The 25,989-nt window shown below is 45.1% G+C and overlaps 1 protein-coding gene across 1 annotated transcript in view; it reads right to left on the bottom strand.

Moving 5' to 3' along the window:
• Nucleotides 1-2,510: 2,510 nt before the first annotated feature.
• The window catches only part of GARRE1 (granule associated Rac and RHOG effector 1), a gene marked incomplete at its 5' end in the record, with an annotated part of 47,087 nt that continues 23,608 nt past the window's right edge, over nt 2,511-25,989 (bottom strand). The window contains 11 exons of the mRNA XM_082863109.1: nt 2,511-4,071; nt 4,585-4,663; nt 6,875-7,012; nt 7,734-7,899; nt 11,295-12,328; nt 13,437-13,562; nt 19,449-19,546; nt 22,033-22,191; nt 24,643-24,804; nt 24,929-25,024; nt 25,241-25,381. Of these exons, the coding sequence (XP_082719235.1) occupies nt 3,763-4,071; nt 4,585-4,663; nt 6,875-7,012; nt 7,734-7,899; nt 11,295-12,328; nt 13,437-13,562; nt 19,449-19,546; nt 22,033-22,191; nt 24,643-24,804; nt 24,929-25,024; nt 25,241-25,381 (2,508 nt within the window). The 3' untranslated portion in view covers nt 2,511-3,762. The remainder of the gene's footprint in view (nt 4,072-4,584; nt 4,664-6,874; nt 7,013-7,733; nt 7,900-11,294; nt 12,329-13,436; nt 13,563-19,448; nt 19,547-22,032; nt 22,192-24,642; nt 24,805-24,928; nt 25,025-25,240; nt 25,382-25,989) is intronic.

The raw sequence follows: 25,989 nt of genomic DNA, 5'->3' as shown, positions 1-25,989 counted from the left end.
ACACTCCTGAAGCAATCCTTCTTCCTCACCTAGGTCCACATCCCCAACTCAGTCCCAATATAAGCCACATCCAGTCCACCTCACAGACAAGCAGAGGCCTGTGCCCAGCCAGCAGACCCCTGTGGAATCATAAGGCCAGCTGTTTGTGTTACTTCCAGGAGCCTGTCCCTGGAGGTTCCTCAGACTCCCATGCACATATGGTTGGCAGCCTGACAGTCATGTTGTCCACATACATGGCTTTTTGGTAATTGAAGAGCCGTCTCCAGATCAGGAAGCAGATCACAAGAGGGGTCACACAGAGCACAGAGGAACGTCCTTTCACAGCACCATGGCTGGAATGCAGTGTTTCAGCTACGCTCCTAGAGCTGGACGCCCCAGTCTCCCAGCATCCCCTGGTGGAAAAAGAGGGGCACCGTCCTCATAAGGACCTCACCTACCTGTGTGTCGTCCTCCGTTTCTCGGCTGAGCTAAAGCCTCCAAGGACCTTCTTGGGGCTCCGGTGAACATCTGTCCTGCTTCCATCCCCACCCACCTGGCATGGAGCTGGGGCTACGGGACTCCTGTCTCCACCACTGTTGTGAATCAGAAGTCAGGGAACGGCACCAGGTACTAGTGTTAAATAGGAACACGTTTGAATAAAATGTGTTTTTCTGTCTAGCATTTTAATGTGTCTTCCAGTGTCTTCCTTAGCATACCCATGCAACATGGCTGTTCCTAAGCAGCCTTGTCCTGAGGTGCACTTAGAAGGCTCTAGGACTAAGTCCTCATGCTCAGCTTTTAGGCATCTCAGCAGAAAGAAGCCTGAGTGGTACTTGTACGGATAGGTTATATATTAATGCTCACTTACTCCATTATCCTAAGTTCATGAAAAAAGTTTCAATCAAATGCTGTCTTGCTGTAAATGAAAATGAGCTGAAATTCCCCTGTAACCCACCCACCTTTTGTGGTTCCCATTTTGCAATCTTTCCTTCTCCATTAGCAGGATGGCATCATCCAGTGAGACTAGTCCTTCTTGCCCCTGTGAGGTAGGGTCTGTCTGCCACACAGTGGGTCCCTGGCAGAACTGGGGGAGATCATCCCTGCATCTGCTCCTTAGAAAGGCTGGCTGGGCAGCTCACAAGCGCCCATGTTTGGTGGAATGTGTGTGTTGGCAGATCACAACCCAAGGAGAGAGTCTGCATCCTTCCAGGTGACCTCCTTCACCACGACATTGGCTCTGCCCACACAGAGGCCTCTTCCAGCTTTGGCCTTCAGGAAGCTAACAGGAGAGGTGTGGTAGGTTGTCCTGCTTTCTGCCCACCCACCCCAGCTCATCCTAATACCCCCAGTGGTATTACCCTTGCAAGGGCTCAGAATCAGACGACAGGCCGACCTAAACGTACTTGGGTGCAGCTTTTCAAAGTAATGAACCAGACAGGGCTGCTGACATGGTATCTGCTGCAGTTCATTTTCAACAGAGATACAAAAATTATTAAATGTATATTTTAATAAAGCCAATAGTTATTTTACTTATAGGAGCTTCAAAAGTAAGATACAAAATGTAGAGTTCCAGTTTGGAAGCGCTGTAACTAGTCACACGAGCAACGCAGCCACGCCCGGCCACACAAAGGACACACACACACACACACGCACACACATGCGCTTTGGCGAGACCCCTCTGCCGAGCGCAGCATCTGGAATTACCAGTATTCAGAGCAAGGCGGTGCTGAGAACACAGCACCTACAAGGAGACCACACAAACAGCTTCACACAGTCTCATAGCCCATGGAGATGCAATCACAAAATGTCTTCCTTACTTGAGAAAAACAGACTGGAAAGTGACAATTAGCAATGTTGATGTCACCTGCGCTGGAGCATCAAGGACTGACCTCTGTCCAGGATGAGGTCTTTGGGGAGGCACTATTAAAACAAGAGTACTTCAGTATAACAGAACTTGAAACACAGGGTACTGTAGACACATTACTGAAGGAAATAGAAAACTATCTAACAAGTAAAACAGCCACGGACAACTTCAACAGTGATTAGTGCACACACTGTGACAGCTAACACAGACAAGAGCCACACAGGGTTGGCGCAAAGCACGTGCCTGAAAGGTCTATGTACAAAATAGTTCTCTGTAAACATGGTGAGGTGACTGTTCAGAACCCACGGTGAAAGGATCATGAGTACAGGCAGCAATGGCATCCGCACACAGCACAAAAGACAACACCCGAGGCCTGGAAACAGCCTGGCAACACAGTACTAAAAATTCAGATGGCTGGGCTCAGACACCCTAAGGGTCCTCTATAATTAGTGTGTATACGACATATATATATATATTCTTTTTGGTATTTTTAAATATAAATTTACTTATATCCATAGAAAAATGAGAACATAACTGTGTTATTACAATCTTTGCTGGAAAAGCTTATATGGAGTTAGAAAGAATAAACCATTTATTAGTAGTTAACATATATTAAAATGGTTTAATGATTTAAGAAAATATAAAAAAAATATTAATACTGTCAAACTTTCATACCAGAAAATATTATGGATTTTTCTCAATTAGACTTTTTCAAAGATGAAATATGAAAATTTTAAATAAGTTTTATATAAAGAACTTCTGTAACCTCAATTAATATACAGTGGGGTATGCCTAGTCTATATAGATATATTTATTATTTCTCAATTTAAGCACCATTCAATTCTTCTGGATCCATTCTGGCTGGAAAAATATCCCTAAATCCACAGGATGGTATCTATTTAATAGCACGTTAACTGAAAATGAGGTTTGTTTTTTTTTTTAAAGAAAAAACTTTTAAATTAATTCCTATCAACATCCTAATTGGTTTGTCTTGAGCCAGCTCGCAATGTTACTGCAATTTCAAGTGTCTCTCTGCAGCCCCTGACCACACCTCCACGTTTGAGACTGTGTCGAAGCCTCTGGCCACGTGTGGAAGGACCTGAGGGCTGAAGGTGTAGCTTCATCCTGCACGCGGACAGCAACCAGCTGGCTCATCTCCACACACCATAAGGGCTATGTCTCCGACATGATTTATGATCCTGCTTTTGTAAATCTGGCAGAGGCTGCACCCCCTGGGTGCTGCTGTGGGGTGGCAAGGGGCTGTCCACCTACAGAAAACCCAGGTGATTGCTTCTGATCACAAATATTCTATACTTTGCCCAGTTCGTATAAGCTTAAATAAAGATAGTGTTGAACAAACCTCCAGCCACTCTATTTGTTATCTTAAAATATTCAATGCATTTTAGGCAGGAGATGTTTTAACTAAAAACCTATATGAAAAATAGCTATAAAATACAGTGATTGGTGTGTGGTCAGTCATCACTCAGTGTGTTAAGGAGGGGGAAGGGGAGGGTTTCAGAAGAATGGTCAGTTTTGCTCTCAGCCTTCAGGCCTGAGGCCTTCCCAACACACACAGTGGGACTACAAACTTAAGAGAGCTGTGTTTCTCAAAGTGTGGCCTGTGGCCCACCTGTATCAGAATCACCAGAGGTGCTTATTAAACTTGAAGATCCCCCAGCATCTCCCTGAGGAGGGTCAGAAAACTCCATCTTCAGCTGGCCCTCCAGGCGTCTGATGCCTCCAAAGTTTTAAGAAGCCAGGCCTTAAAGGCTTGGAGTTGCCAACCACCCCCATCCCCAAGGATCCCTGCCTGGGACAGGGGTGGACTGGTCCTCTGGGGGGCTGGTGCCAGCTAGTTAGCCCTGGGGTGGGGACACTGGCCCCAACAGCTCTGAGCAGGCAGGCAGGCTGGTCCTGGGTCAGTACTGGGGCAAGTAGGCTGGCCTGCGCTCAGCCTTCCCGGGGAAGGCCTTGAAGCCCTTGGGCGCTGCCTTGTGTGCCGGTGGGGGTGCGGGCTGCGGCGGGGTCTGCACGTAGGTGAAGGAGGCGGCGCTGCAGTCGCTGGTGGCGGCCCACACTGGGGACTGCAGCATCTGCATGGTGTCATTCCACTGGCTGCCAGGGCTGGCAACTGCATAGAGTGGTGCACTTGGGCCAGGCAGGGTGCTGGGCAGCGGGGAAGGGTGTTGCCAGGGGGCTTTGGGTGGCCACGTTTTGGTTTTGTTATCCTGAGAGACAGAAGAGGGTTCTTAGTGGCATTTCTGGCAACTGATCATCTTTTCCCACCTCCCCAGATCTCTGGTCCTTATACCCACTGAGAAAACAGGGTGAGAGCCCCAGCCCTCCCCACAGTTCTGGAGCAGCACGTCTAACAGAACTCGCAACATTTCAGACAGAAATGTTCTATGTCTGCGCCATCTAGTACAGTAGCTGCTCACCGCATGTGGCCAGTGCAAATGAAGAACTCGATCTTTCTTTATATTTAAGTATTTCAATTTAAGTAGCTACATGTGGCTAATGGCTGTCATGTTAGACAGCACAGCCCCAGAACTTCCTCTACATGTGGCTCTGAGTCAGCTGAGATGGCTAATCATTTAGACAAAAATCACAGGAAGAAAGTTGTTCACCACAAAGAACCCCTCATTTATTTAAGGCCCTCTTAAAAGTTAAGCTTTGGAACCTTACTCATGGTCTGTACCCATAAAGCCAGCCCTCTGTGGAGAGAGCAGGGCCCACAATACCTGGTTCACGTCCTCCACTGTGGTAAGAAGAGGCGGTGAGGGCAGCGTGCTGGTCTCCTGCTCTCCACTGCTGTGCTTCCTGAAAGAACCAAGAGCTCAGTGCAGCGGTCACCTGGCTTCCCGTCCAGCTTCTCTCTAGAGGACACCCTAGCCACTTGGCTCAGGTGTCTTCAGGCACTGGTTCTAGGTGAGGAGGCCTTGGGGCCACCGCATGCAGGGGACTAAGGTGGGTCACTGTGGAGTGGCGCACTCAGCAGGCCGTCACAGGGCTGGGCTGGGGCAGAGGTGGCGGGCATGAAGACTGGCACTGGCTGTTTCAGCTGCTGAGTCCACCAGCTCCAGCCTTTTGTTAATTTATTCAACACATACAGACTGATTGTTTACCATACACTGGGGATAGGTGACAAAAACAAAACAAAAGGCTGTTAGTTTTACTACTAACATGAAAAAATTTCTGTTATTATGTTGAATAAAGAGGCAGGCATAGCAGGCAGAGAGCCAAGTAACCCAGTCTATCAGAGCCTCTGCAGAGGTGGTGCTACAGGTGCCTTTCTAGATGTCCAGTCAGCCTCTCTAATTTCCTGTGCCTGAAACAGAAGTCTTCAGATCTCTCCAAGGCTCAGTCCTGCTCTTCCTACAGTCCTCCGTGTCTCAGTCCACGGCACCCTCTTTCACACACATTCTCAGGCCAAAAACTTGCGTCTCACCCTTGATTCTTCTCTCTCTCACACACCCCACTGACAATTTCTCACCAGTTGCTCTATCATTTTGTTCAGCTTTCTGCTCATCAGAGGCCTCCCTGACTGCCATTCAGAACACAGAAAATCCACCTTTCCCCTCATACCCTACTTTATTTTTCTTCATAGCACCTACTCCAAACTGACATATTTGGGATTTTTTTATCGGCCTTCCTTCAATCGAATATCAGTTTCATGAGGAAGGGGACTTTGATTTGTTTGCTGCTGTATCACCAGTGCCTGGTACATGATGGGTGCTACTGAATAAATGAAGGTGTCCCTCCCCCGCCCAAATTCAAATGCTAAAGCCCTAACTTCCAGTACCTCAGAATGTGACTGTATTTAGAGATAAGCTGTTTAAACAACTAATTAAGTTAAAATGAAGTCATTAGGGTGAGCTCCAACCCGATATGACTAGTGTCCTTATAATAAGAGATTAGGACACAGAGACACAGAGAGAAGACCATGTGAGGATACAGGGAAAAGACGGCCACCTGCAAGCAAAGGAGAGAGGCCTCAGAAGAAATCAACCCTGCTGACACCTTGATCTCAAGACTTCTAGCCTCCAGAACTACGAGAAAATAAATTCTTGTCGTTAAGTCCCCAGTCTGTGTTTCTTTGATATGGTTGCCCTAGCAAACAAATACAGTGTTTGTGAGAATTAAGTGAGAAAATGTACATGAATGCTTAACCCAGGGCCTGGCACAAAGAATGCACCCTAGCTTGTATCAGCAATCACTGTCATCACCACCGTAACTGCTCTGTGCATCCTACTCTGTGTGACTCAGGTACCCTTCCATCTTTATCTACCTGCTCCCCATTGCTTATCCAATGAAGCCTGACCCTGTGACATGAGGGCCATGCTACGTGGCCTCCCTGTCCCCTCCACAGCATGACTTCTGATGCCCTGGCGACCGTGCATGCTCTCTATTCCTGCCCATGTCCTTTAGAACGCCACCTCTGGGCCTCTGCTTCCTCACACCCACAACAGTCTCTGCATTTCTTTCTAAACAAATTCTTCTCTTATTTCAGGGCCCATTTTAATTTTTGTGACTACTTGTGAAAACTTCAGATCTGAATATACTATGTAACTATTTTTTTCAACTTTGAAATACCATTCAGGGGTCATTTTATCCAGTTCCACCTTTGACAAAGAAATAGAGGGTCAGAGAGGGCCAGGCCCATGTTCGGAGGTGCAAAGCCTGTTGGAGAGCCCAGTTAGAACTTGGTTGTCCTGGTCCTGCTCCTCCCACGGAAAGGGCTGCCTCCGGTAAGGCACAGACCAGCATCAGCAGACCTGGTTCTCCACAATACTCCCTGCCTGTCATACTGGTATTGTGGGCTACCACTTGCATGAGGCTGTTCTACCAGCAAAAACTCAACCCAACTTTAAGTCACCACACAAGCTTCGGCAAGACAGTACTGGAAGAGGCCCTCTGCCTCTTTCACGCACGGGTGACTGGGAGTGATGGGGCTACTGAACTTTGTAAGAGGAATAGCTGTGGTTCACATTTACAGACCCCTCTGTTCTTTGGTTTAAAATTTCTTCATACCTTCTCTGCTTGACAGCAGCAACGAGGTCAGGCCCTGAAAACATGGAGAACAAGCTGTCCCCATTGGCGGAGGACGTCTCGTCACTCGAGCTGGCCGAATCTCCCTGAGCACCCGACCAGCCGCTGTGCAGGCCATCCCTGAAAGCCAAAGAGAGAAGCTGGTTCTGGGCCTCCTGAAGCCAGCCTGGACACTGGCTGGACAGCCCGAGGCCAGCCCTCACCCCCGCCCCGGCCCTAAAACAACAGTCTTTTCCCTGTACTCATCTCACAACCCAAGAGTGGTCTCTTGTCTCTCTCCTTCTTCTAAAAACTCCTCAGAAGCCTGTGGTTTATAGATGAAATTCATTTTAGACCAAACAAAAAGCTGAGATGGTCTTTAGCTGTGCAGTTATTAACCAGGTAGCAGAAAGAGATGTAAAAAAAAAAATCAGTCCTCAGATGTCTTTATGATGAAAATCCACAGTTCTCTCAATACACTGAACTGAAAACCTTTGGCTTTTGTAGGTTACAAGGATCACATTCCATAAATGATACAGGTTTCATAGCCATGCTCATTTCAGCTAAAGACCGTGTTAAACATGCAATTACTTCACAAACACCACCAAATAAGATCCTTGTCTACAGCAGAAGAGCCTGTCTCAAAAATCACCAATTTATACCAATGGTGTCTTCATAGGGACACAACATGCCACTTGGCATCCTACAGTCAGTCACAAAACTCTGACCCCCTGAGAATTTGACCATGTGCCACTCTCTCACGTGGGGGCCTAGAAATGAACTGCCTGATAAGGGTGCACAAAGGCCCCATGGGGAACACCCAGGTCCCAAACTCAGCTTCCCTCCCACATCCAGCACTCACCCTTCTGCAAAGAACTCTGGGAAAGGCCAGGTCCGATGGGCATCATCCATGGGTGGCCAATGGCCCCGGGGGTTGCCAGGGCGGCGACCGTGTTGGACTTGCCGCTTCTGCTGCATTGCTTGGCTCACTCCTGCCACATAGCGTGCAAACTCGGGGTCTGAACCCACTGTGTTAAGACAAAGGGATAAACAAGATTTGGGGCCAAACTGGCCTCTTGTTTTCTTCCCTACCTTCTGAGGATGTCTTGGTGACACACACAGTGAAAAGTGGTGACGGGCTACCAGGCTTGTGGCCCAGAGAGGGCTGCAGGATTTGCCCTGCAGTCTGCTGTGGTGAGATGGGGATTTCAGTACATGGGTCTGAAGATGGGGTATGGTGTGTGCATAGGGACCGTCAGGAAGGGGCATGCCTAGGACTGGGGCAGGCTGAATGTGCACAAAGACAAAACAAAGAGAGAACAAAAAGGTTTGCTTTAGCCATGACTAAATTTTAAAGACAAATGCTAGTTACTTTAAAACTTCCCAGGGACTTCCCTGGCAGTCCAGTGGTTAAGACTTCGCCTTCCAATGCAGGGGGTGCGGGTTCAACCCCTGGTCAGGGAGTTAAAATCCCACATGCCTTGGGGCCAAAAAAACCAAAACATAAAACAGAAGCAATACTGTAACAAATTCAATAAAGACTTTAAAAATGGTCCACATCAAAAAAAAAACCCAAAACAAAACAAAACAAAAAAACTTTCCAGTGTGTGGTGCTACATACTTAACAACTAAGAAAATCAGATGATGACTTCAGCCAAGAAATAAGCTGAAGGTTATAAAAGCATCAGGGTCAGATGGAGAATATCTGCCCTTCCCCCTTGGGCTCAACTCTGATCCAGTATTTTCCTGGCTATTGAAGGCAGACCTGCTAATTCAGTTTGAAGATAATAAGAGTGGTAACGAATAAGATAAAATTTAAAAATGCATTGAGAGGTAGATGGAAACGTACTGGACAGAACTGAGTAAGGATGTGCAGGGCAGCACAAGTAGGAGGAAAAACAGCATAGGAGAAATTCAGAGAAAGTCAAACAAAAAGATATGGTAGGAAAACATCTATAGGTCACGAACTGAATAGGACTCAGCAGTGTATACTTTTTAGCTTCAAGTTGGGAAAGACACTAGGGCTCAATCCCACTCTTAGCTTTTTCTCTCAGGGAGCTGCCATGTGTGCACTGCACAAAGATGCCCACACCGGGTAGAGCAGGGGCTGTGTGTGCCTGTCCAGAGGGGGCCCTCTGTTCTAGCTGCCCCTGCCTGAGAGGGTGCCTTCTGTAATTCATCCATCCAGAATGCCCTTTCTTAATTTGAAAAAAGGGCTATGTAGACCTTATGCCCTTGGAGTGGAAGCTACATTAAGAACTTGAAGATCAGAAAGGCACATCCAGAAGGAAAAGCTAGTAGGATTCCTAGGCTAAAGACATAAAGGCTGTTCAGGCCTCCATAGAGATCAAAGACGATAAAATTCTGCCAAACACCATTTATACTCTGGATTTAATTACAGGACTGTCAAAAAATGTACACACTGTTTATCAGCAATTGAGAAAACGTGCCACGCCCACCCAGCTGGTGGCAGGCAGGTGGGCTTGCTCTTCCATAGCAGGGTGGAACTGTTTGCCCTTCCCCACATCCCCAGGGGTTCCCCACACCCACTCACCCAAGGAGAGCAAGAACAAGAGAGCATGAGCAGCAGTATGAGGAATTCTGAGAAGACATACGAAAACATTTCTTTCCTTTAATAGTTAATGCTGGGTTCATTTAGTAGGGAATCTCCTCTTCTGGTGGTTATTTATATAAATATGTGCTATATTTACTTACACTATTTCACAGCCCTTGTGAATGAAATATATTTTCCACTTCCATGTACCATTTGCTAAATTAGAGGAAAAAAGTAATCGATTTCTATATATTTACCTTGCATCTACCCACCTTACCAGATTCACTTACTAATTCTGGAAATTTTTTATTAAGGAGGCTTGTTTTTTTAAATTCTATTTCTAGCAAAGAGATGTGCTCTTTAATCTACTCTTTTCTAAAGCTTATACCACTTATCTCCTTTGTTTTTGTCTTGCTACATTTGCCAGAAAGTTCAAGACAAAGTTACATGCTACTGGTGGTAGCAGTTGCCACCCTGTCTGGGTCTTGATTTTAACTGGAATGCTTTTGTTTCACTATACAAAGTACTTGCTACTGGTTTTTGGTAGATAAGTCTTTCATATTCAAGACATTTTCTTCTATTTATGTTTTACTTCGAGGGGTTTACTTAAGAATTGCTGGTTAAGAATTGTTTACTTAAGAATTACTTAAGAATTGTTTACTTAAGAATGGCTACTTAAGAATTGTCTTTTACCAAATGTCTTTACGGCATCTATTGCTGTATGAGTTTTTCTCATATTGGTTGAAACGACAGATTACTGTACAGGAGCAGAGTTCCTTATACTGACCTACCTTACACTGCTGAAGTAAACCAGATATAACTCCTTTGATACACTGCTAGATTTTCTTGCATCTATCTACACTCATAAAAAGTTTTTATGGTAAAATCATGTTGGCTTCATAACTCCCTTTCCAATCTCTTCTCCTGGAATAGAACCGGGCAGGTTTTCCACTTCTTGGTGCAATTTTGGTAATGTATGTTTTATTAGGAAAAAATCCATTTTCCATTCAGTTTTTATGTATGTTGTCATCACGTCATATGTGATAATGTCTTAAAGTTCTTTTAATCTCTCCTATACCTGTAGTTATGTCTCCTTTCTCTATCCTAATCTTGTTTCTCTTTGCTCTCTCTTAATCAGCATTATAATAAATTGGTTTCTCTATTTTATTGGTCTTCTAAAGACCCTTCTTTTAGATTTATTTACAATGTCTATTATATTTTTCTTTTAAATTTAATTAGCTTTGGCTTTTACCCTTTTTTTTAAATTGAAGTATAGTTGATTTACAATATTATGTTAGTTTCAGGTGTACAACAACTTTTATCCTTAACTAATTCCTCCTCCTAGTTTATCTTTGTTTTGTTTCTAAATTCTTTTTCTAATTTCCTTTCCTAAGATAACTCTGGTGAATCTTCACACTGTCTAGGCCAGGAAAAGCTATATTCTATGAAGGCAGGAGGGTGCCTTACTACCTTTCACTGGTTCTAGAGTTTAGGCAAAAACGAATCACAGAACAGGTTACGTAATCAGGAAAAAAGCAGCCCACGAAGGGCCAGCCATTTTAGCTCCCATGAATGGGAGCCCTCTTGAACTATGGGACTTTGAGCCATTCAACTTCTCTTAGCCTCAATTCTGCCCTCTATAAAGTGAGAAAATTAGTTCCACTTACCTTATCAGACTCATTCTAACCACTGCTTCCTACCTTTGCTGGAACTGTCCAATACCTGCCATCAGACAGTGAGAAAGGGTCTTTAAAGGGGGATTAAGTCACTGCCTCATATAAGTAAGGATGTGGTAGATGGGCCCTATGAAGTCTTTGGTGATAATATTTAAGTTAAAACCCCAAGGTGGAGAGGTGGGGGCTCACATACCTGCAGGATCAAAAGGCAGAATCTCTCCCAACATCCCAAAGACTCCATCGCTTTGGTCACGGTTTGGCCAGGTGTTATTTCTAGGTCCCTGTGGCTTCTGTCCCAAAACCTCCGACATCATATTATCCATATAACTGCTCACCAGACCCAAGCTGTACAAGTCAGAACTGAGATCAGATATGCCAGGCCACTGGCCAAGGGGAGACAGACCGGCTCCAATGGGTTGTGTTGGCTGCTGGGATGAGCCGTGTACCCACTTCCCAGGAGCCCGATGCTGGGGCAGGGGCTGCTGCGGTCCAACGGGTTGGAGCAGGTGTTGGTAGTACTGGACCTGGGGTTGTTGTTGCTTTGGGGACTGCTGCTGAGGTGCCAGGCCCGGCTGGGGTGTCAGAGGTGTGTGTGCCCTAGTCTGGGGAGGCCGCGGCGGAGGGGGCACTGGCAGTGACGGCTGCTGTGGCTGCATAGCTCCTGCCTTCTGCTCAGTCACCATGGCTATGGCAGCAGAATTACGCCTTGTCACCAGTGGGGAGCCCTGATGTGACTGGCCCATGTTAAAGCCCGAAAGAAAATCTATCACCTCCTGCATTTCCTGATCGGTTGGTAAGTTCATACCCTTCTCGTCCTTGCCATCATCCCCTTGCATGAAGCTGTCATGCCTCTCCATGAGAAAACCATTGGCCATCTGATTACTGGAATTCTGAGCTGACTGTGAAGGGTCTGCAGTCCTAGGGAAATTACCAATGTTCAAAATGCTTTGTAATCTTGAATCAGTATTACTGGGCATTTTGGCCTTCTCTTCTGAACACCCAGCTATGAAGATATTTTTGGAAGGGGTATTTGGAATGGAATAATTTGTGCTGCTGCTAGAGCTGGTACATGAAGCTTTCTTGGTGAACCGGGATGTCAGTTTGGAGAAGGTCTTCTGTAGGCCACCTGAAGATTTGTTTCCATTCCCAGAAGGCAAGTCAGCCTGATTTCCAAAATCACAGATCTCCCTTTGAAGCTGGATTTGTATGCAGGGTAAAGCTTGTTCCCTATTTAAAGAGAAATGCATTTAAAAAAAGGACAAATATACAAATTGGACAATGAAATGGATCTCTTTGGTATTTAAGAAAGACTTTAAGAATAAAAAGACCTCTTTGTTTGCTTTCAGGTTCATTTATTTTATAGATAAACACCCAAGAGTTTTAAAAGTACATAATTTAAGCACTTACTATCTATATTTATTATAAAAAATCTACCATGTCTAACGCTGGGCTGTGAAAACTACATTAGATTTCTGGCCTGAGGATTTTGAGTGAAACTCTCTGACCACAACACAGGAGAGCAAAACATGGCTAGAGTGGGATACGCAACTGGCAGAGGCTGGCTCTGTGCCTGGATGATGGGGACTGGGAGCTCGGCAGATCCAGCAGAGGGCCAACGGACAAATGCACACAGCAGAGAGGGGTGAGTGGGCGGGACCCAGGGACACCATGCAGCACTGTTGTCCTTGGAAGTAATTCACAGACAGTGCCAAGAACAGATGGTTGTTACTTCCGAAGTCTTCCAAGTACTTTCTTCCAGTACTGAAAGAAAGCCCTAGAGATAGAAAGGGCATGGGTAGGAGCTGGGCAGGTCATGGCTGGTGTGACCCTGCATTAGTCACCTCACTGTTCGTTCTGGGCTCATGAATGAAGACATGGGGAGGGCCCACGGCTAGATGTTTAAGGTCTCTACTGGTTCTAAAGTTAATTCACAAAGAGATAATCTTGCAACTGTCAGCTACTTTCAGATATAAATAAATGTCATGCAAGATATAAGTAAATTTTCTAAATATTTTTCTGCTCTTAGTTTATAAGGAGAATGTGAGTTGGGTTAAAGTCCTCTTGAGGTACTTAACTCTGAAATCATAAAACAAATGAAGGCAAAAATGTTAACACTGGGGAATCTGGGTAAAGGGCAATTCTTTGTACTATTCTTGCAACTTTTCTGTAAGTTTGAAATTATTCCAAAAAAAAGTTGCCGAATAGTTCCCTTTCTTGCCTTATTTACTAACATACTATCAGTGACGTACTCTCACATGACCCTGTAAGTGGTCACACTGTCCCTAGGTGTGGACCTGAACATGAACCAATTCAAGTGCTGGGTGGGGACACCAACCTTCCTGCCCTCCAGCGGGTGAGGTCCAGCACAGCCGTGTAGAGCACATCCACCAGACCGAGGGTCTTCTCGGGATCGAGGCTTCTCTGCAGCAGGGACATGGTAGCGGGGTCTTCTTTCAGGCACCTAGGCATGAACCGGGCTGCGTGAGTCTGGGCTGCACTTGTCCGCAAAGGGGTTTCAAGCAGGCCTTATAGAAAAGGCCACACCTTTTGGTACCAAATAAAAATTTGGTAATTGTAAGAACATTGAGAGGATGACAGGGCTAACACTTGTACTTGTTGCTCCACAAAAGGAGGAGGAAGCAATAGGGCTTGGGGTCTCCATAGATTTCTAACTGTCTAGAGTCTGTTTAGTAGGAAGAGAAGAGTTCGGTGGAGGGTTTGCCTTCCAAGGGCCCTAATGCCCTCTCACTGTCCAACGTTGGCTTCGGCCCCTATTTTCCTCTCTACCCTGCTGAGATTCTGTGCTCTGGCACAGTAGGTACTCCTTTACAAACTTTTTATATAACGTCCCACCCCTCCCTCCTGCTACAGCACTTCACACCTGTACCTAAGAAACCAAGGGTCAGTGGAGGGAAAAAATCTGTCTGCCAGCCTGGCAAACTTCAGATAAACAATAAACATGGTTTTCCCATAAATTAATTTTTTCCCTTTCCAAGATGACTGTTTTACCTTCCCCCTCCTCAAAGCTCTGCTATCCCTACCATCTCCCATTCTTTGCTATCTCAACTCTCACTTAATTGAGAAAACACATAAGCAGATGAGATCTATTTCAACCACCCTCACCACTAATCCCACCAGTTCACCAGTATCTGTGCCCACACACCCTGCCTGCCCTGCTGTCAGAGCACAAGACCTGCTCTTGCCACGGGCTGACCCTCCACCTGAGCACCACATGCGCCATACAGCCTTGCTTTTTTCCCAAGGACCTCACTCGAGTAATCACCCCGTTTCTCCCCTGTGATATTCCCTTTGGCAAACAAACCAGCATTGCCAACCACCTGCTCTTAGCCCCACATCCACTCCAGATACTGCCCCACTTCTCTGCTCCCCATTTTAACAAAATCACAGTCTCCTCCTCTTCCTTACCTCCTATTCTCCTTTCATCAGACTCTGACCAGGTGTTCATCCCTATAACTCCACTAAAATAGCTTTTATCAGACAACTCAGATCTTGCCACAGTCAAGGGTCAGTTACCTGTCTCCACTTTACTCAGTCTCTCAGCAACATCATGCAATGTCTCCTTCCTCCTGGATCACTGTCTTCTGCAGCCCTGGCGACCCCAACCTTGCTCCATTTTCCTCCTACCTGGCTGGCAGTTCCTTCTTGGTCTCGTCCTCCTCCTCCTTCCCCTCCCTCTGCATCGTGGCACGTTCCAGGCTTCGTCCCTTCTTGTAAGAGGACTGCACGTGGTCCTGTGGTTTTATAGACCATCCCTACAATAAAGACTCTCAAGTTGTCTTTGCCAGTCTAGGCCTTTCTCCTGATTGCCACCCTCACGTATCTAAATGCACCTTTGACAGCTCTCCCTGCACACCTACCAGGCAGCTCAAAGGGAGCCTGGTCAGTACAACTCTTGATCCCTCTTCTCCCGCCAAAACCACTCTGAATCCTATGACCTCCTCAGTAAGTACGCAGCACAGCTGTCTACCTAAGAGTCATTGCTAGTTTTCCCCACTTCCTACATCCAGTCTATCAGCAAATCCTGCCGGCTCTTCCATAACACAATCCGAATCTAGGCACTTCCACCACCTCTCTCGTTACTGCTCTACTCCAAGACACCACCAGCACCTGTGTCTTAGGACCAGCCTCCCATGTGGTCTCCTTTTCTCCAGTCCTGTCCCTCCAAGGCCCACCTTCCACATAGCAACAGAGCCTCCTGTAGCACAAATCAGAACACACCACTCCCCTGTGCAAAACCCTCCAGTGGCATCCTATCATGACTGAAATAAAATCCAAACCCCTCACCACAGCTCTTTGTGACCTGGCCCTCCTGCCTCTCTGGCCACACCTCTCTTTGCTGTCACCTCTCCTCACCTTGTCTCAGCTATGAGGCCTTCTTACACGCCCTGAATAAGTTGGGTTTGCCTACATCTCAGGACCTTTGCCTGGACTATTCCCCGCTGAGAGCTGCCTCCCACCATTCAGGTCCCCACTGCCCACATAGGGCACCTCCACCAAAAAGCCTTTTCTGAGAGGTAGAACCAGGAAGATGCTATCTGTCTGTTCCTAGGCTCTCTGGGAGTTAAATGGTGAAATCAACACTTGCAAAGCCATTCTAAGGAGGCAGCAGCACACCCCCAACATGTCTCTGGCTTGAGAAGAAATATATCTGTGAGGATGTAAGCCGGCCAGCCTCAGAAACACTGGAAAAAGTGAGCAATAAGGCAAGCTCTGCCAGTGCCCAGTCAGACTCTGGGCTCCTGGGAGAGAATCTTGGCCAGTGGACCTGGCCGAGGTTCATGCACCTGATTCTCTCAGCCTGGAATCGCTGATTACCAGGACACACTTGTTCTATGTTCCCCAGCCAACTTCTACTTGTGATCTGGCTGGTCGCATGTTTGCCCACTAGATGAACATTTTTTGGTCATGCAGAAAGGAGTTCCTGGTGATAACAATAATTTCTCTTTCTAAAAATCAACAAATTGGCATTCTTATTTTATTCATCAGTCTTGAGAGTTGATCAATAAAACCCCCTGAAGAGACTAAATCCATTCTTTTGACAAATCACCCAGACTGGCTTATAACCTTCTACCTGTTCTTAGATAAAATCCAAGTCCCTCAGGGACCCTGCAAGTCCTGGCTTCTATGAATCCCCATCTTCAGAACCACCTAGCATAATTCCAGCCATGCCAGCTCATTCCTCAGGCCTTTGCATTTGCTGTTCCTTCTGCCTGGGATGCTTTCCCCATCTGCTCTCTGCATGGCAGGCTCCTCTCAAATGTCACATCCTTAAAGAGACCCTTCATGACTGACCTCCTCATCCAAAATAGCCTCCTCCTGCCATCTCTACCTGTTATTCTCTATCAGATGATGTCACTCTACTCTTATTCCCCTCATACGCTTGCCAGTGCTTGAAGTTAACTCCTATGCTTATTAGCTGTCCCCTCCCCAACCCTATGCCATAACAAAGCCAGCTCTATTAGGGGCAGGGACCCTGTCTGTCTTGCTCATGATTAAATTCCCAGAGCCTAGAACAGTGTCTGTCACATATTAGGTACTCAGTAAATATTTGTTGAAAGAAAGAATGGGTGAATAGCTTAAATATGACAAGTTAAAAAAATCTAAGTAAGGTTTTACTTTCTTTGGGGAAAAAAAATGTATCTGGCAGCTAGACACTTCGTTTTATTAAAATCAAAGCATATAATAAATTCTTGACTAGTTTTGCTAATAATTTCATTTTTTCCAAAGGTGGAATAAAGCAATCACTTTTTTTTTTTTTTTTTTGGTTCATGGGCCTCTCACTGCTGTGGCCTCTCCCGCTGCGGAGCACAGGCTCCAGATGCGCAGGCCCAGCGGCCATGGCTCACGGGCCCAGGCGCTCCGCAGCACGTGGGATTCTCCCGGACCGGGGCACGAACTCGTGTCCCCTGCATCGGCAGGCGGACCCTCAACCACTGCACCACCAGGGAAGCCCAATCACTTCTTTTTGTGTTCTTCTCAACAAGCACATATTCTGTAACTTGAAACAAAAACATAAAACTTTGCATTTTTACCAAAAGTAGCCAGCAGAGGGAGCCTCTCCAAGTAACTGCAGTCTATGAGGTCTTTCAAGGAGGTGCAATGAATTACAAAGGAAATCAATCATACAGGGAGAGTTGTGGAAGTAAACTGCAGGGTTAACCATTTTAGTACTAACTGTTTATATTCACCCAATTATCCAAGAGTTGAAAATGTTTTCTTTTTTTTTTTTAAGAAGATGTTGGGGGTAGGAGTTTATTAATTAATTTATTTATTTTTGCTGTGTTGGGTCTTCGTTTCTGTGTGAGGGCTTTCTCTAGTTGTGGCAAGCGGAGGCCACTCTTCATTGCGGTGCACGGGCTTCCCACTATCACGGCCTCTCTTGTTGTGGAGCACAGGCTCCAGACGCGCAGGCTCAGCAGTTGTGGCTCATGGGCCCAGCTGCTCTGCGGCATGTGGGATCTTCCCAGACCAGGGCTCGAACCCATGTCTCCTGCATTAGCAGGCAGATTCTCAACCACTGCGCCACCAGGGAAGCCCGAAAATGTTTTCTTTAAAATGAGAATCCTGGTTAAGTTTAATATTTTTCAATAAGAAACGTGAATTAGAAAATAAATTAAGAATTCAGGAACACAAAAATCTTACAAAAAAGTGAGCTTTTAATCTACTGCTTGGGGAATTCCCTGGCAGTCAGTGGTTAGGACTCCACGCTCTCACTACCGAGGGCCTGGCCTGGGAACTAAGATCTTACAAGGTACACGGCACAGCCAAAAAAAAAAACACAACTACTGTTTGACAGGAATGAAGATATGTATATAAATTAACATTATGCCATATTAATAATCAAATTTAGAAATTTGGGGAAGAAACTCATAAAAGGGAGATTTTGGGACATGAAGTAAACTGCCAACCCTTACTTGATATATATCAACAAATTCTAAAACTTTCGGCAGAATCTCCACTGGACACCCCCCTCACATTTCAAGAAGAAATGAGTTAAATACAATTCGAATGTATTACCCAGCTACCACTTTAGTCCACATGGGCACCAATAGTGCCACTGTTCCTTACTAACTCTATCTCTTCCTACCTAAATGCTTTATACATTTTCTATACAGTTAAGTATTCATTCTGATCATAATTTTAATTGCAAAAGTCTTGCAATATAGGCTTAATTTTTCTTGTTTACTAGTAAAGCTGTGATGCCGATCCTTCATCTGAATCTGTGTGCGCATCACATGGCTAAATCCCTAGAGGTGGAACTGCTGAGGTCAGAGCCCTTATTTTAGGTGTCTGACAAATGAAACTGCCCTCCAGAAAGGCTGTGTGATTTATTCAACAACATCTGTGCCTGTTTTTGTACAGCCTGGCCCAAATCTAGTACTGTTATTCTAAAACAATTCAACAACATGATGGGCGAAATGACATTGTATTGTTTTTCTACTTTGCCTTCCTTTCTTTGTTAGGTGAGGTTACACATGTTCTTCATCTCTTTGTTGACCATGCCTCTTCTGATTTACCTGTCCATGTGCCTTGCCCATTTCTTACTGATCTATAGGAGCTTTTTTTTTTTTTTTTTGTGGTACGCAGGCCTCTCACTGTTGTGGCCTCTCCCGTTGCGGAGCACAGGCTCCGGACCCGCAGGCCCAGCGGCCATGGCTCACGGGCCTAGCCACTCCGCGGCATGTGGGATCTTCCCGGACCAGGACACGAATCCGTGTCCCCTGCATTGGCAGGCGGACTCTCAACCACTGCGCCACCAGGGAAGCCCTCTGTAGGAGCTTTTGTTTGAATAGATTAAGAAGAATACTTTATTATAAGTTTACAAATATAATCAAATAATTAAAAATAAGAACAGCTCAGTCTGCCTACAGATTTGCAGTGACACTGGGTGTGTAATGACATGAGCTCCAGATCAGCAGGGTTGTTGCTGGAAGGAGCAGAAATGGAAGAAGAGAAGAAGTTCTATGTTCTGCACTCAGCTTTAAAGAAATGCTGGGTGACTTAGAGAAAATGACATACTCTGTTCAAAAGCTGTGGACTCAGTAACGCAAAAAGATAATATTGCTCATTATGACCCATGAGTATATAACATTTTAGATGCATTACTGGTCAATGAGACTATTTTTCAGACATCTTGGCTTCCTTATCATGTACCGATAATCACGAAACATGGCATTAACATACCTCCACTGACCACAAACCCGCACAAGTAGTAAGACCTTTTGTGTGAGCTAGCGTAGGGTTTGTCCAAAACAATGCAATCTTTTCAAAGATGTGCAAACATCAATCAGAGCTTAGGCTTGTGTTAATGTAAGAGTCACGTTACCATGTGGATGGGACTTGAACCACAATTCTGGAGCCTTCTAAACTGATTTGTGGGGCATAGGCTTCTTTATTTTCAATCTGCGCCGTATCAACCACCACCTAACAGAGAAACAAAAACAAAAATCAGCTTTCAGAGAGGAAAACGGATCATAAACAAATCAAATGCATGAGCCTATCAATGCCGAGTGACTCTGGTCTCTGGTAAGAACTATTCCCCAGCAAGACAGATACTCAGAGGCCAGTCAGGAGCCCCACGGAGACAAAAACAAGTAATAAAGATGACTGAAAACAGTAATACTTCAATAAACAGAAACACATTCGAGGTGCAGGAGGTAGCGAACTCTGCAATCATTTTCAGTACTTCTTCCAAATTGTAAATATGTTAATTAGGAATCACTTTGTTTCTTTTGTTTCATTCCTAAGTATTTTTTCACTTTATGCACTTGAAAGAAGTAAAAATGTCATTAAAAATAAAACCAATGCTTTAGAAAAGCCTATCTGTAATGACTGAATCCAAGCCAGAAGTCGATGAAGCTTTTTGTAAAGACCATTTTATCCTCAACCATCAATAAAAACAAAATTACTTCAGGAAAAATGAAGAACCAACCCTTTTCTCAATGATTTCCTCTTATTTGGAGGAGAGTTTTTATTTTTCATATTTTTTGGTCACGCCGTGCAGCTTGCGGGGCCTCAGTTCCCCGACTAGGGACTGAATCCAGGCCACAGCAGTGAAAGCATGGAGTCCTAACCACTAGACAACCAGGGAACTCCCTGGAGGAGTCTTTAATACTACACAGATGATACAGTATGCTTTGTAATTTAAAGCATCTGACAAAGTGATGAATATATTTTCAAATAACTAAAAGAATTTTAAGAAAATAGTCATAAAACACTTTAAAACCAAATCTGTAACAGTTCAGAAAAGGCAAAGCCATGCAGAGTTGCTTATTAGGATTCCAAATTCAGCCTCTAATGGAGTTGATTTCCATGGCTGTAAAGAGAGTTCTCACAGCTGGTCTGCAATGTCCTTTGGAAAAGACTTCCTGTCCAAGTAATAGCCATTGTTGCAACAGGCAGGTGTTTCCTCTCTCCTCCCATCCCCAGAACAATAATCTAAAGGTTCTTTATCAGTCACAAACAACGGTGCCCTGGGATCAAGGCGGAGGGAATTAGGAAGAAGTTTTTGCTCTCTGAATAACATGGGACTTTTTTTTAAATGATGTTTTCTCCAAATAGCCTTTTGGGGACTTCCCTGGTGGCCCAGTGGTTAAGACTCTGTGCTCCCAATGCAGGGGGCCTGGGTTCAATCTCTGGTCAGGGAACTAGGATCCCACATGCATGCTGCAACTAAGAGTCTGAATGTCTCAACTAAGGATCCTGCACGTGGCAACTAAGACCTGGCACAGCCAAATAAATAAATATTTTAAAAACTAAGCTAAAATCTTTTTTTTTTTTTAAGCTAAAATCTTAAAAACAAACCAAAAAAAGCCTTTGGGTCCTCCTGCCTTATTTTACACACTCCTTTCTGGAGAGCTTATCGCCATGGTTCTCCTAGTTTCAGCTAAAATGATCTTTGGGAGCCTCCATACTTCAGCAGGGGGTCTCCAGTTTACTCTTTTTCTTAGGGGTTCCTATACTAAGGAACAGATCTTAAGTGAAACGTAACTCACCACTGTGGACAGGCCCCCACCTGGCCCTCTACAAGGCAGTACCACCCTGAGCTGGGTCACCTGAGCATGCACTCACACCAAACAAAAGGACTGCATCCTCCCAACAGCTTCTTTTATGAATAAAGTAGGAATTAGAGTAAGAAACAGTTTTTTAATTTTCTAAATCTCTAATTAGCTTCCTTTAATCTCTGAAATGCTATAACTCTTCAAAAAGCAGTCATTTAATTCTAGAAAGTGGGATAAGAACATAAGGTATACGGGTCAAAGGTACCTAACAAAAACCTAGATGTTGATTTCCTGACCCCACCCAACTTTGGCAAAAGTTATTCTTCTCACCAGAGGTGAAAAGACCAAACTTACCTGAGTTGATGTTGTTATTTTATTGCATAAACAGAGAACTGGGATACAAAGTGACTGCATGGGGGCACTACTTATACCATTGGAGGAGGTGATACTTGAGCTGACATCAGGAAAATGAGAATGAGTGAGTCACATGAAGATCTGAGAGGAGTATTCTCAGGAAAAAGGAGCATCAGGGGCAAAGGCCTGAGACAGGAAGAAGCTTCGTGTGTTTGAGCAACAGAAAGACATCCACTGTGGCTCCAGAGTAATCAGGCCAGGTGAAGGGTCCTATCAAATTGTTACTAATGTAATGGTTTCCTTAAATTCAGGAAAGCCTGAGACATCATTTTGCAACTAGGTACCCTGCTAATACATATTATCAATCTATTAAAGAAAAAAAAAGAATTTTTAATGATGTTCTTCCTTTACCTTTTCTATCTGGTCTAAAACCTGCAGCAAGCAAAGTGCTTTTTAAATTCTCCAATGTTTCGCACATGTGCCCACACCACATCCTCACATGCCTGAAACGTCCTTCTCTATTCTCTCCCCCATCCATCACATGTGCTCACTCACCAGTCCAGCTTGGCCAAACAGCAGCTGCACGGCGGTCTTGCAGGCACCCCGCCACGTGGATGGGCACACCTGGTTCAGGACTTCAGTCACAGGAAAATCGTCCCTGGGTGTGATTCCATTATAGCAGCCTGCCTCCTTGATCAGCTGTAACATTGTATGCTACAGATTGATAAAAAGAGAGTTCGCACCTCAAAATAAAGCCATACCAGGTTCTAAGACTTGTAGAAATGCATTTACAGGTACACAATAGTCCTCAAGAAAAGAGCATTTTACATACTCCCATATCATGTCATTTTAATTTCTTAAGTAATTATCATTAATTACCTTCAAAGATTCTTCTTAACCCTGTAGCGTGACTGGCTAGATATGAATACATGTGCGTTAATACACATATGTGATTTCTATTCTAGCACAAAATACAGCATTATTTAGCAATGTGCTAACGCAAACGGGTTAAGGAATTTTGAAATTCTGAATAAGGAAACAAAATCATCTAGCAAAAGTAAATACCAATGAAAACCTCATCTTTATTTTGGATGAACAAGTGGTCAGGTATGCAGACTCTGGAAACAGACTGTATAAGCTCCAATTCCAGTCTACAACTTTCTAGCTGTGTGGCCTTGGACCTCAGTTCCTCTATCTGTCAAATGGGGAAAAGGGCAGTACCCGCTTCATGGGTGAGCATTAACTAGACAATGCATGGGAAGCATTTGACACAATGCCTGGCACACATGATGCTCTGCAAATAGTCCTAATTACTTCAGTATTATGACAATATTTCTCCTCTTATTTAATTTATGAAAGTCCACTGAAACATTAATCATAAACAGCATTTTATAGTGTACTTTCAAAACCCTGTATTTTACACATTTTAAACAAAATTATGAATAAAACTAACTTGGCAAATGTCTCATTAAAAAAGTCACCCTAGGGGCTTCCCTGGTGGCCCAGTGGTTGAGGGTCCGTCTGCCGATGCAGGGGACACGGGTTTGTGCCCTGGTCTGGGAAGATCCCACATGCCGCGGAGCGGCTGGGCCCGTGAGCCATGGCCGCTGAGCCTGCGCGTCCGGAGCCTGTGCTCCGCAACGGGAGAGGCCTCAACAGTGAGGGGCCCGCGTACCACAAAAAAAAAAAAAGTCACCCTAGGAGCTTCTGATTTGGTGAACACATGGAGGTGCTGGGACAGCGGTGACTGGAGAGAACAGGGAACCTCCAAGCCCCTTCCCCATGCCTTGCCCTAGGCATCTCTTCCGTCTGGCTGTTCCCGAGTTATGTCCTCTCATAATAAACTGGTGATCCGGAACTCTCCCAACAAGTTGGGATTCACAGCATCAATGTACTCAGATCAAGATACTGTAAGGAGAGTATGCTGAGGCAGACATAGCACATTATTGAAGAAGTTCAGTTATGGCCGTATAACTATAAAATGGTCACAGCCACTGCCTTAAATGCCAAAGTTTCCTTGGACCCTCTCCACACACTTCCTGGATCCCCCGGCCTCTCTTCTGGCTCCAGCGACCATCTGCCTCTGAGGACCCTGGCCCTGATCCCACTTCGGGGCTCCAGACCCATACATCCAATTGCCTGCTGAACAGCTCCACTTGGACATTTCAAAAGCAACCTTAAAATCACGTCCAAAAATATATTTTATGACGACTATCCCCGAGCCTCAATAAACAGCACCAAAGCAGCTGTCCAAGCCAGAAACCTGGGCCTCATCTCCTTTCCCCTCCCTCTCACAGCCAGTTAATCACTGAGTCCTGCTTATTATAACCTCTAGATTGCTCGTGAACGCTTCCACTCGCCTCCCATTATCACTTGATGGGGCCATGGCCAAAACCCTTCAGTGCTGCTCCCCTCCCAGCCACAGTCCATCCTGAAGTCAGGGGGATCTTTCCGAAATGCAAACCTCATTACGCGACCTGTCTTGGTGGGATGCCAGCCACCTGGGGATGGAGCCCAGCCCTCACACTGAGGGTTTTCTGGCCTCTCCGGGCTGCTTTTCCAGCCCTGGCTCCTACCATGTCTCCCCTTGTTCTAGACGGTGGCCCTCAGGTCTGACTACATATTAGAATCCCCTGGACAACTTTTACAAAATACCAGAGCCCAAGCCTTACTTCAGGACAATTAAATCCGAGTCTCATTAGTGACTGTCCTGGATGGCCAGGGGGGCCCCAGCTACAGCTCTAAGGAAGATCTTCAGCTCTTGGGATGGGCTCTCACTTCCTGGCCATCTCACAGCCTCAGCCCCACCCCCATACTTATTATTCAGGTCATTCTCTGCTTAAAGTCCTCTTCTCAAGAGTCACATCTCTTAATCCTCCAGGTGAGGCCCCCTCGTTCTGTGTTCCTATCACAACCTAGTGGGCTGTCAAATCTCCTAGCCTGGCACCAATGGATGCTCAATAAAGACTTACCAAATGGAGAAAAAAAAAAACAACCAAAGTCCCCTAGTCTGCTTTTAGACACCAGTTTACTGAGGAAGGTCAATGCCTCCCGTCTTCACTTAAGTTTTGCTTTTTAGTCTTGATTCTTTACAAGCCCTCAGGTTTCCTTAAGAACTCTGTTTTCAAGTTCACACCCGGTTGTTGGAACCCCAAGGAAAGCTACCGTCTTAAGTTTCAGATTGTCGGCGGCCGACTCGTTGAAGGAGACACCCTTCAGGAAGTTCGATCCTATCTGCACGGGGACGGTGGGAAGCTCACACTGCATGGGCTGCGGCGGGGTCTGCCTCCGCCCTGTCTGCTGTGCTTCTGCCTCGCTGCAGCAGCCCTGGAAAAGGGTTGGATAGGAGAAGAGAGGTGACCCACAGCTCACCTCTCAAGACATTTGCCTCATGTGGATGGCATGAATGCCACACCACAGCTCCCAGGAGCTACCAGACAGAAAAGTGTACCTGTAAACTCGCTTCAATTGCCTTTGGATTCAGGTGGAAACCGGCTTTCATTGCATATTCACAGTGACCTAAGCTTTCCAGAGCTATTTTATATGCCTGCAAAGAAATTGTTTTCAAGAATGAAGATTACATAGCAGATTATAAACTCACTAGGTTCAATGAAAACAGAAATTTTAAATTTCTATAGTTATTAAAAGACATGAGGCGAACTACCATCTTATTACTCTTTCCAATTGGTTCAGCATCATGACTTTAACTCCCTCCCTTGTTTTCATCCCTTAGATATTAATGTGCCGGTTCTGAAAAACGTACTTGCAGAGCACTGTCAATCTTTATGTTCAGTTCTTTTAGCTGGTGCTCAGGAATTGCTGCACTTTGAGAACAGAAGAGCTGTTGAACTTCAATTCCTGCCAGGCGGCCATCACAGCCTCTTTCTCTTAGTCTAGATGTTGCCTGCAACAGAAATGGTGACTGGTAGGTAAAAGAGGATTTTACAGATACTAGCAAAATTAAAAACCCAGAAAACAACTATAGTAAAGCTAGAAACTATCTAAGAATTAGATATAAACCAGACATTCCCGATCGCCTGTATTACGAAGTGAGCAAGCAGCCAGAAGTTCTGAAAGACTGAATCAAGCATTGAAGAGAAAGCAAACCCGACAAGAGACCTGCCTTATTTAAGAAAGCCCTGGGAACTCCCTGGCGGTCCAGTGGGTAGGACTCCGCACTCTGACTGCTGAGGGCCTGGATTCAATCCCTGGTCAGGGAACTAAGATCCCACAAACCACGCGGTATGACCAAAAAAAAGAAACCCTGGAAAAAAGACTTACCTACCTGTTATTTATTTTATATCTACATTACATATAAATTACATACACATTAAAAACATTCACATTTTAAATTTCCCTGCTTTAAAAAGACAGATACCCTAGTATATTGGCCCTTGGAGTTTCCAAATTAAACAATATATATATGGTTGGGTGGTCCTATACACCAAAGTAAAAAACCTCATCAATAGGAAAAGAATAGGAAAAAAACATACACTGCAACATTAAAGGAAA

This window comes from Leucopleurus acutus, assembly GCF_964270905.1.
Source record: "Leucopleurus acutus genome assembly, chromosome: 20".
NCBI lineage: Eukaryota > Metazoa > Chordata > Mammalia > Artiodactyla > Delphinidae > Leucopleurus > Leucopleurus acutus.
This window is presented reverse-complemented; position numbering and strand designations above follow the sequence as displayed.